Source organism: Heterodontus francisci, chromosome 19 (assembly GCF_036365525.1).
Source record: "Heterodontus francisci isolate sHetFra1 chromosome 19, sHetFra1.hap1, whole genome shotgun sequence".
NCBI lineage: Eukaryota > Metazoa > Chordata > Chondrichthyes > Heterodontiformes > Heterodontidae > Heterodontus > Heterodontus francisci.
This window is the reverse complement of record NC_090389.1, coordinates 65791351-65803249: the sequence shown is the minus strand read 5'-3', so window position 1 is coordinate 65803249 and position 11899 is coordinate 65791351. Positions and strand designations below refer to the sequence as shown.

Below are 11899 nucleotides of genomic sequence, written 5' to 3'. Positions count from 1 at the left end.
GCCAGAAATGTGAATAAAAACAAAAAAAGCACTTGTATCAGCTGAACTAGTGGAATTTTCTTTGAGGAATTTATTTTAAAAATTCTTACAAATTGAAGTGCTTCACCCCAATACTTCACTTCTGTATCGAGAAAGCACTTTTGATAGGTTAGCACAGCCATGGAAATGTGCTGTGCTACAATAATATGCAGTTAGCCATTATTTTATCCAGGAAATATATATTTCAAATAATACTCTACATCTCATGGAGAAGAATTCTTTATCAGTATGCATATTTATTTACATTTCTAGAAGACTTCAGTGAAACAATTACACTCAAAATAAATTGCTTAAGCAATGTTACATTTTATTTTGGTGACGTGGACTTGGCTTATAATTCCACATTCCTAGAACATAAATAGGAGAAGGAGTAGGCCATTCGGCCCCTCAAGCCTGCTCTGCCATTTAATGAGATCATGGCGACTCTGATTGTAGCTTCAACTCCACTTTCCTGCCCGCCCCACCAGCCGCCACATAATCCTTGACTCCCTTGTAGATCAAAAATCTGTTTAACTCAGCCTTGAATATGTTCAGTGACCCAGCCTCCACCGCTGTCTGGGGAAGAGAATTCCAAAGATTAACGACTCTCCGAAGAAATTCCTCCTCCTCTCCATCTCAAAGGGGAGACCCCTTATTTTGAAACTGTCCCCAGTTCTAGATTTCCCCCATGAGGGAAACGTTGGATGGAATATTATGCTCTACCTCACACAGGTTTAGAGGCGGGGAGAGCATAAAATCGGGTGGGGGGGGGCCCCCGCCACCATCCCGCCTCTACCGAAATTTAGTCTGGAGCAGGAAGGCCTGTACATGGCCTTCCCACCTCACTGCCAGCTGAGGCCTTTAACTGGGTAATTAACACCTAATTAAGGGCCTCTTCTGCCGCGGCTGCAATTACCCGTGGGACCTCAGCCCTGTCACCACACGGGAAGTGCAGCACAGAAAATGGTGCTTAGTGCCTGAACGAGGGACCTGGCATCGGGAAGGGGGTGGGGGGTACTGAGGGCTCTTGATTGGTGGCGCTGCAACTGCCGGTCTCTGATTGCCCAGAAGCTCTGCAAGTCCAGGTCTTCTGATGGCCGAGTCCTAAATTGTACAGAAGGCCTGCCGCTGTCCAGTTAAGTGCCTGATTGGCACTAAATTTGGTGGACTTTCCATTTAGAGGCAACATGGTGTTCTCGGTGTCAGTTTCCCTCGACATCGAGACCCTTGCTGCAAGCACTAAATTCCACCCATTCTTTCAGCATTTACCCTGTCAAGCCTCCTCAGAATCTTATATCTTTCAATAAGATCACCATAGGCTCTAAGTTGCAAAAGGGAACTGCATTCATGAAAAGTCACAATCATTGCCGAGACTAAGCCAATGGTGGGGTTTCCCCCCCAGCCCAATTCACCTACCAGTCTAGATGCCGGCTATTTGATGTGCAGTCCAATGAGGGTGCCTCCATCCCCGACCTGTTTCTCCCTGGGGGGCCGTTGAGGCTCTAGAGCTGCCGGCCGTCTGTCCTTATTGGGATGGTGAGCTCAGAGGCAGACAATTAGGGGGCCACCTCCCGGAAGATTATGACGCTGGTTTCGCTGCCAGTAAGTGTGGGCTTGGGACCCCAATATGGTCCCATAGTCAGGTTCCCAAAGCGCATGGGAAAATTCTGCCCATTGTATGCAATTCTGGACATGACACTTTAGAAAGGTCGTGAAGGCTTTGGAGAGGGTGCAGAAAAGATTTACTAGAATGTTTCCAAGGATGAGGAATTACAGTTACATGGACAGACTGAAGAAGCTGGCATTGCTCTCCTTACAGCAGAGAAGATTTGATAGATGTGCTTAAAATCATGAAAGGTTTAAATAGAATAAATAAAAAGAAACAGTTTCCAATGGCCGAAAGGTCAATCATGGGAGAGCACAGAACTAAGGTGATTGGCAAAAGAACCAAAGGCAACTTAAGGAAAAAATGTTTATGCAACAAGTGGTTATGATTTGGAATGCACTGTCTGATAGGGTGGTGGGTACAGATTCAATAGTAGCCTTCAAAAGGAAATTGAATAAATATTTAAAGGAAAAAATATCGTAGGGATTATGGGGGAAAGAGTAGGGGAGTGGAACTAACTGGATTGCTCTTCGAAAGAACCAGCAGAGATCTGATAGACTGAAAAGCCTCCTTCAGTGGTGTACTATTCTATTATGATTCTATGAAATTACTTTGTTTCACTTAGATACAAAACGTAAATGCATATTTACAAGCTTCATTTAAAATAGTGTAAATATCTTTAATGACAGACATCATTTGTGAATCGTTATGGTAAACTATAAAGTAATAACAGTAAAGAAGACATAAAAATGGAAAATGCCGGAAATACGCAGCAGGTCAGGCAGCATCTGTAGAGACAGAAAGTGAGTTAACGTTTCAGGTCTGTGACCTTTCATCAGAACGGATGTTGTCCGTGACATTTCATCAGAACAAACTTGAAATGTTAACTGTTTTTCTCCCCACAGATGCTGCCTGACCTGCTAAGTATTTCCAGAATTTTCCATTTTTATTTCAGATTTCCAACATATGTAGTATTTTGCTTTTGTAACAGTAAAGAAGGCAGTAGTCTTAAAACTAAAATTTTCACTTTTAATACAGTTTTCATCACTTGGCTGTATCCTCCAGATAAATAAACTGAACACATTTCCCTCTCCAAAAGCAATTAACATAATCCCAGCAGAGCAGAAAATGATGCTGTTACTCTAAATGGAACAGGAAATGATTTAGAAATATATAAATTTTACATCATTCACACATTACATTAACATTATGCATGATTTTTACATTCCTTGAGGTATTGATGGTTTATTTTCTAACTATCCATTACAACTGGCATATGATTCTGAAATACATTTTTGTCACAGTTTAAAGCTTGTCTGTTAATGCTATAATTCATTCAACAGTCTTATTCTGAGGGGACAAACTCCTTTTATGATCCCAATTGTTGCCTTTTGTGATTAATTGGTTTTACTGCTGATACCATAATGAGGGAGTCCAGTACATTATAGGGCTGATTCACAAGCAAGGAATGTTTCATTTTTGGAATAAGGGATCCAAATCCAGTTAACATCGCTTTTGCTGGATGGAAGGGCACTAACTGAAATGAGTTTGGGTAGTCCCAATCCAGCTTCTTGTGAAATCAAAGCCATCGCATTAAATCGCCCGTAATTCAACATTAAGTGGCAATTTCACTCCAACATGATCACTGTGTGAAATGACAGTGTCTTACTGGCATAATTATTATGACATATAAATATAATTAAGATTGGCTAAGTTTGTCTTATTTTATATACAGTAAACAAAGGAATAAAATCTAGGCACCAATGGAGATTTTCTATCAGCCTGTTTTGCACTACTGGCACTGACCAATTTCACTCCCCAAAAATTTCTATGCTCCCCATTTTTGGAAATCAAACAGTATATTATCATAAGAGCAAAATACTGTGATTGCTGGAACTCTGAAATGAGAACAGAAAGTGCTGGAAATACTCAGCACGTCTGCCAGCACCTGTGTAGGGAGATACAGAGTTAATGTTTCAGGTCTGTGACCCTTCATCATAACTGGCAAAAGTTAGAAATGTAACAGTCTTTGGCCTGCTGCTGAAGCTCAACGCAAGCTCGAGGAACAGCACCTCATCTTCCAAATAGGCACTCGACAGCCTTCTGGAGGCAATATTGAGTTCAACAATTTCAGACCATTGAGCCCCATTATTTTTCTTTATTTAAAAAAAAACATTTTAAAATATATTTTCTTTATTATTTTTTTTTAAACCATATTCTAGTCTTAAACTTGTTTTTCATGTTCTTGCTTTCATACAGAGCTGTTCATTATTCTGCCATTAGCATTCTCTTTCAAATCATGCTTTGTCTTTCGCTATAACTATTTAGCACCATTTGCGTTCTGATCCATTGCATGTCATTTAATCTCTCCCCCCTCTGTCCTATCACAGACCTTCTTTCTTGTTCTTCTTCCCCCCCTCCCCCTTTTCACTTGTTCAAAGACTGTTACATTTCTAACTTTTGCCAGTTCTGATGAAGGGTCACAGACCTGAAACGTTAACTCTGTTTCTCTCTAAGATGCTGCCAGACCTGCTGAGCATTTCTGGTACTTTCTGGTCTCATTTCAATATATTATCATTTCCTTCTTACCATTTCCTTCATGTAAGACCATAGGTAGTGAGTGTCAGAAGGATATTAAATTGTGGGGCTAGCACAACCAGCCCAATCCTGTTCTCACCTCAGCTCCACATATATTCACTTTCCAGCAAAGGTCACTACATAGTAATCAGGAGTAGGAGCCCTAGCTGGTTTGCTTTCCACACCACCACCAACCGCACCCCACCCCCAACCCCTCACGCATGTCCAAGGTGAGCACCTTACTAAGACCAGCCAGCTCAGCACAGACTACAACATAATTCTCCAACTCTCAATCCTTTCCAGACCAGCTCTCCAGATTGGTGAACGTACTCTATTGTATTGACCAGTGTTTTCAAAGTACAGAAAAATGAGAACTTGAGGACAATAGAGGTGGAATCCAACCCCTTGATGAAGCAGAATTATGTGATCCTTGTAAAAGAAAATATAATGTAGTTACTAAATTTTACTTATATTGGAAACTCCAGTGACTACCATATGGGTATTATGCTGATTTACATGTTATTTTCATTTATTTAAATCAGTTTAATTTTCAAGACACAAGAAAAATTCGAGATTGTTAATGCAGAATAAAACCGTCACAGACCACAGTGCACTTTATGACCAGTGGACAACTGTAGGAAATGTATTGCTATTAATCTGATGGTAGCTTTATTCATCTTTTTCCACATAAATCTCTTCTATGGTTCAATTGTAATATTTGTTAAGTTTGAGAAATTTAGGTGATAACTGTTGAGTGCTAATATAATTAAATCTACAGTTTTTTTTTTAAAACTGGCTGCTGATTTCTTCAGTTTGTAAGCCATCTGCGATATAAAAGTAGTTTCTGCATAACTCTCGGTAGAGTGTGATATATCTGGAGGCTTTTTTGGTCCGTGGAATCACAAACCTCTCGGTAAATTCAGTCCTACTCAGCTGTCGTTTACTTTGTACTGCCAGCACACGGTTGATGAAGGTCAGTGCATAGGAATAGCAGTTGTGCTCACATTCATTATACCTATAATTATAAACAAAAATAATATTTAGAAAATTGACGACTGTGATTGACTATTGTGTTGGAAGCAGTTCAGAGAAGGTTTACTCGACTAATACCTGGAATTGTGGGGGCTGGCTTAGGAGGAAAGATTGGACAGGCTAGGCTTGTATCTGCTGGAGTTTAGAAGAGTAAGAGGTGACTTTATTGAAACATAAGATTCTAAGGGGTTTTGTCAGGGTGAATGTGGAAAGGATGTTTCCCCTTGTGGGAGAATCTAGAACTAGGGAGTCACTATTTAAAAATAAGGGGTCACCCATTTAAGACAGAGATGAGGAGAAATTTTTTTCTCTCAGAGGCTCATGAGTCTTTGGAATTCTCTTCCTCAAAAGACAGTGGAAGCACAGTCTGAATATTTTTAAGGCAGTGGTAGATAGATTCTTGATAAGCAAGGGGGTGAAAGGTTATTGCGGGTAGGTGGGAATGTGGAGTTGAGGTTACAATCAAATCAGCCATGATCTTGTTGAATAGTGGAGGAGGCTCGAGGGGCCGAGTGGCCTACTTCTGCTCCAATTCGTATGTTTGTATGTGATTGCATGGTTATTAAAAGGTAGCTTTGAACAGCTGGGTATAGATGGAATAGATAAGAAGGACCTACGGAAGGAAACATTATACACCATTGTAGTGTATCATGTGAGACTTGTAGGTGAATGATAGTCAGATGGAGCCAGATGATAATATTTTTTAAAGTAGGTCTCACAAATTAAGTATATATTATACACTACGTGCTGTATTACCTATATGCCGCATATGCAGAGGTATAGTGAAAACAAAAAGAAACTGCCCTTACAAGGACTGGAATTTGCTCCAATATACTGTATGGTGGCAACCAGACATTTGCATTTTGTAAACAAAATATAAGTTTGCAGATATTTGTTTTATTGTTGTTGGCCAGCTGTGTAACATGAATGAAGATTCTGCAGTAGTAATGCTCCAGACTGGTATTTTTTTTTTCTCAATCTGTTCTCACGAAGCTGTTGCCTCAAGCCAGAGTTGAGTTTCAGGGGTGCCAATATCTCCAAATGTCTGTTCTTCACATGTGGGCTTAGACAATCATGAAGGGCATCACAGCCAAGCCCAACCTGACTCCACCCAGCATCCACATATGCTCAGTTTTCAGGAGCCCACGTTGCCACTCCAGATTAAAACAACTAACACATCACAGGCCAGGAAATCAAACCCAAAACTTCTCAGCTCACCATGACTCAGCACTACACCAACCAATGCAGTTATCCACTGGAATAAATGGGAGGAAACAGGGGGGAGTGGAAGACCTAAACAGAAAGAGGATTATACAAAAATGTGATACCTCCTAAGATTTTACTAAGGCATACACCTTTTCTAATTAAAAAAAATCAAGGATAATCATATAAAGAATAAAGGCTAAGGGGTAGATTTTACGTCAGACGGACGGGAGCTGGCCACCATGTAAAAGTCGGTGACGAACCCGCTTCCAGCCGGCCCGGGGATCTGACCCGCATTTTACGGGTCCCCAGGCTTTGAGCGTTCTGAGGTGGGACTTCCACCTTGAGGGAGGAAGTCCCGCCTCATTGAGATGCCGGCCAATCATCGGGCCGGCAGCTTTTAGTCCCAGCAGCGCCACCGGGAGCGGTGGCCACTGCTGGGACTGCAGCCCAGCCAAGGACATGGAGCCAGGAGTCCAGATAAAATAGGGTTGCCTCGCCGGGCTGATTGGTCATGCCCCAGCGAGACAATGACGGTCATTTGGGGGGGAAGGGGGCGCCTCGAGTCCTGGGGGTGGTTGCGGAAGTGGGGGCGGCCCTCAATCGGGCACCCGTGGAGGCGAGCGAAAGCCCTTAAGAGTCTGTTAAATGGCCACCAAAGGGCCTTGATTGGCCTGAGGCAGGCGGCCCATTTCTCGCACCCCCCCCCCCCCCCCCTCCCAACTGGCCTCCCGGAGCCTCCCGCTCAATTTTACACCGCCTACAATTGGAGCACCTGTGTGCAATGGCTTTGGTTCAGTAGTCTGTGTATAGATCAATTGTGCAATAAGGTTTAGTAGCTGTGATCAGTGCAATGCTGTATCATCTGTATTAAACCTAATGAATTGTCATAGAGGGCAGTTAAATGTGGAATTCTCTGCCACAAATCATTGAAGCAGAGCCCATGTTATTTTAAAAAGGAAATTAGATAGATGTTTCAAAAAATATTAAAAATGTATGGGAAGTGAGCTGGAGACTGGGATTAAAGCAAGATTTCACACAGTGGCATTATCAACATAAACTCGATGTGCCAAATGACCTGCACTGTGATGTACTATGATTCATACCTGTTTGGTAGCCATAAATCAGCTGTGGAGAACTGCTCCAGATAAAGATCCCACTGGTTAATTAAACTGTACATGTCTGGTTGTACCAGTGGTACACAAACACATTCCTCCCAACCACAGTTATCCCTTTGGACACCAGTTTCAATATAGTTGTACACAACTCCTGCAAAAAGAGAACAGTGTTAACTAAAAGGACATATGTAAATGTATATTAAATCTGGGACATTTAAGTTTGAGTTATAGCTAAAACTCTGAGTAGGATAGATTTCTGCTATATGAATGGTTTCATTCTACTGGTCTCTGGCAGTTCCTTCATGAAAAAAGGCGCCCTTGCTGCACTGCTCAAGCACATCAACCGGTCACTGCTACTGCAGTATTGATGCCATAGGCTGTGTCCTCCTGACTGTGAAAAATAGAATGGGGTGGAAGACAGGATATTAATGAGTGCAAGATAACAACAATTATTAATCTCATAATTATAAGTTTCATACCAACTCCCAAACATCCTATAAATAAGAAAAAATTAAAATCAAAAATGGTACAGAATAATTTATTGTCCTAACTATTCTTAAAACTTTGTATTCTTCACTATATATTTTCTGTAAGGTTTTTGGAGTATCTGTCATTTTGTGCTTAAATTAGAGGTGTTTTTACTAAGAAATGTGATTTTATTTTAAACTCACCGCTGGTATTTGAGATTCCAACATGAAGATCAGATCTTCCATCATATTCTCTAGAAAAAAAGTACAGTCTTACAAAACATTATTTCTTACACAATGACATTAACTGGACAATAAAATACCTATTGGTAACAAATATAAATGGGCAATAAAAACGGGAGCCTAAGAAAGAAAGAACCACAATAAATAATGAAAGGAAGGAAAATAGAGAAATAAGATGGTTAAAAATTATATAAACAAGTTGGAAAGAAATTAATAAAAAGATGCAACAGAAAAGAATCATAGAATGGTTACAGCACAGAAGGTCACTTGGCCCATTGTATAGATGCTGGCTCTCTGCAAATTTTCTCTCTTCAGTAATTATCCAATCCCCTTTTAAAATCACAATTCAATTTGCCTCCACCATACCCGCAGGGAGTGCATTCCAGATCCTAACCACAGGCTGCATAAAAAAAGTCTTTCCTCGTGTCACCTTTGATTCTTTTGCCATTCATCTTACAGCAATGTCCTCTGATTCTCAACCCTTCCGCCAATGGAGACAGTTTCACTCTATCCAGTATGTACTATCTGTTGCACTATCTACTCTGTCCAGACCGCTCATGATTTTGAATACCACTATCAAATCTCCTCTCGGTCTTCTCTTCTTCAAGGAGAACAACCCCAATCTATTCATGTAACTAAAGTCCCTCATCCTAGGAACCACTCTCATAAATCTTTTCTGCACCCTCTCTAAAGCTTTCAGATCCTTCCTAAAGTGTGGTGCCCAGAATTGGATGCAATATTCCAGTTGAGGCTCAACCAGTGTTTTATAAATGTTCACCATAACTTCCTTGATTTTGTACTTTATACCCCTATTTATAAAGCCTAGGATCCCATATGCCTTATTAACCACTTTCTCAACCTGCCCTGCTGCCTTCAACCATTTGTGTACATATACCCCTCCTCTGCTCCTGCATCCCCTTTAGAATAAATGAAAAGAAATTAAAAGAAAGTTGGAGAGAAATTCTCACAACTCAGTACGTCAGCAAAATAAAAGATAAGGAACAGAAAACAAAGCATTAATTCAAATATGGAACATGAGGAAGTAAGAAAATTATAAGTAATTAAAAAATAAACTTCATTGTGCATTACAATGCCATTTTATTACCAAAGTCCAATTTTCTTTCCAACCCTATGACTGTTACAGTATTTGTAAGAATTCCACAACAGAAACATGAGAAATGTCTCACAAGAGTGAAATCTTCTATTTGTAAATTTACATTAAATTTACAAATATTGCCTACTGCCGCAAAATATTGAAAAAAGCTGCGCAAGACTTGCAAAATGTACAAGTACTATACTTGTAAAAGAAACATTGTATTTAATGAACTGTGGACACTAGTCTGCTTTGGCAATTAATAATCCAAAGCTTTGTCGCTTAAATGCTAAATTAAAAAAAGACTTGCATTTATGTATCTATAAGAGAAGATTTGATAGAGGTGTTCAAAATGATGAGGAGTCTAGATGGAGTCGATAGAGAGAAACTGTTCCCATTGGCTGAAGAGTCCAGAACCAGAGGACACCAATTTAAGGTGATTGGCAAAAGAAGCAACAGTGACATAAGGAAAAGTCTTTTTTTTTTTGAAACACAGCAAATGGTTAGCATCTGGAATGCACTGCATGAAAGCATGGTGGAGGCAGGTTCAATCGAGGTCTTCACAAGCGAACTGGATAATCATCTGAAGAGAAAAAATTTGCAGGGTTACGGGGAAAAGGGGAATGGGACTAGGTGAGTTGCTCTTCCAGACAGCTGGCATGGACATGAAGGGCTGAATAGTCTCCTGCACTTTAACCATTCTATGATTCATTATAGTGTCTTTCATGATCCCAGGATATCTCAACACATTTTAAACCAATAATGTACTTGAAATGTCATTGTTATAATGCAGGAAACACGACTGCCAATTTGCATACAGCAAGATCCAAATACAGCTATGAAATAAATGGCCGGATCAACTTTTTTTAAGGTATTGATTGAAAGGTAAATGTTGGCCAAGACACCGGAAGAACTTCACAGAATGCCATGGGATCTTTAACATCCACCTGAGAGCGCAGATAAGGCCTCTGTTTAATCCAAAAGACATCACCACCAAAAGTGCAGCACTCCCTCAGTACAGCAGCAAAGTGTCACCCTAGATTACGTGCTTAAGTCTTGAGTGGGACTTGGACCAACAACCTTCTCACTCAGTCACAAGAGTGATCCCACTGAGCTAATTAATCAATGAACAATAGGAATTTCTGACATGTAGCCAAATAGTCATTTAAGGAACAATGGAGGTTGGTTATTTTCCATGGAGTGTTTGGTATTTTTCAAGAATCCTGTGCTTCTCCTACTAATACAGAACATTTTCTATGTCACAAACCTTCTTCCGATGCATTAGATCAGAAATTATCTCAAGAAGTTCAACTCTCATTTGGTGAACCAAGGTTGGAACATGTAGGCTATGAGAAATTTGATTTGGCATTTGCATTCTAGGACAATTCTTACTTGTCTTTCAGTAGCCACCAGGTTCAATCTGTGATATACATCAGTCTCATATCTGTAACTGGCTGTTATACCATTTAACATATGACAAGAACATCACACGTATTAATGACACATTTCCCAAAAACACGATTCTCAACCGAATATGCATCGTTTTACTCTTTACTCTCTGGGAACAATACTTGCAAGTTTCAAAGCTTTATTTCTTCATTTTAAAAGTTATAATTAATCTATCGTTTGTATGAGCATGCTGGGCAAATAACACTAAACACATATAATGAAACAGATTATCCAGCTGGATGAGGCAGGATGCCATCCCCAACCTCAACTCCTCCGCTCCCCAAGTCCAACAGCTCTAGTATTGGACTGTACACATTTCTCAATGTTTTCCGTAAGAAATAGTACAGTAATATTCTTTGTGGTTAATTATAGAAAATGTAACCTATTATTGTAAGATATAATAGGTATTTTTTTCTGGTTTCAAACGGTATCACTGGCCCGAAGCAGCTTTTAGTGTGCAGCAGAAGATTTGGTGTTAATTTTGATGCTGTAAATTAATGCTGGTTAAAATCTCCGTTTGACTATCGACAGTGTTTTTTACCTCAGGAATGATCCTTTAGTAGGTTTGATGAGGAATGAGCACTTTTCATGATGGCCATCGACAAAGGAGTTTGGAATACTGACCGGGGCATCTTCCAGTCTTCGTCCCAGGAGACTCAGACCACAGATCGGACACTGCTCGGGTATATTAAAGCAATAAATAGGTTTCTCACAGTGCCGAAACATTATAACACGATTCTCCATTTCTTCCTTTTGTGAGGTACAGAAGTCCCTAAACTACACAGGTAATTTGTTACAACGCTGCGGTGACTTTAAATATCAATAATGCCAGTCAACTTCCTGGTCAGTAACAATGTAATTGATAGATGTAAACGCCAATGAGAACCTGAATAGAAATGAATAAATCGTTTCATTTGGAATGTGCTTGGATGGCTGGTCCAATCAAGGGCGTTGGGGGAGGAGCCCGGCTTGTATCAAAGTGAGCCTCTCCCGATCTACTACTGGGTGCAGCGGAGTTCTGTAAGGATAAAAGAAAAAGGAAACTGAGATAGAGTTTCCATCTGAAATATCACCTTGCCTTTTTCAGCCGCTG

The 11899-nt window shown here is 40.3% G+C and overlaps 1 protein-coding gene across 3 annotated transcripts; it reads right to left on the bottom strand.

Moving 5' to 3' along the window:
- Positions 1 to 4178: 4178 nt before the first annotated feature.
- LOC137380133 (MKRN2 opposite strand protein-like) lies at positions 4179 to 11665 on the bottom strand. 3 transcript variants are annotated; one of them, XM_068051825.1, is made up of 6 exons: positions 11348 to 11665; positions 8226 to 8275; positions 7543 to 7705; positions 6452 to 6526; positions 5109 to 5216; positions 4179 to 4630 (listed from the first exon to the last, which is right to left on the bottom strand). In XM_068051825.1, the coding sequence occupies exons 1-6, from the start codon at positions 11548 to 11550 to the stop codon at positions 4621 to 4623; spliced, it is 609 nt and encodes a 202-aa protein (XP_067907926.1). In that variant the 5' UTR covers positions 11551 to 11665; the 3' UTR covers positions 4179 to 4620. The 3 variants fall into 3 exon arrangements, with proteins under 3 accessions (XP_067907926.1, XP_067907924.1, XP_067907925.1); XM_068051823.1 differs by having other exon boundaries at positions 4179 to 5216; XM_068051824.1 differs by lacking the exon at positions 6452 to 6526 and having other exon boundaries at positions 4179 to 5216.
- Positions 11666 to 11899: the final 234 nt, after the last annotated feature.

Excerpts from the sequence above, each read along its gene's own strand:
- LOC137380133 (XM_068051823.1), bottom strand. The coding sequence starts at position 11,550 with ATGGAGAATCGTGTTATAATGTTTCGGCACTGTGAGAAACCTATTTAT. Across the intron at positions 8,276-11,347 it reads ACTAAAGGATCATTCCTGAG|AGAATATGATGGAAGATCTG; the intron begins GTAAAAAACACT and ends CTTTTTTTCTAG. Across the intron at positions 5,217-6,451 it reads TGGTGTAGTGCTGAGTCATG|GTATAATGAATGTGAGCACA; the intron begins GTGAGCTGAGAA and ends TTATAATTATAG.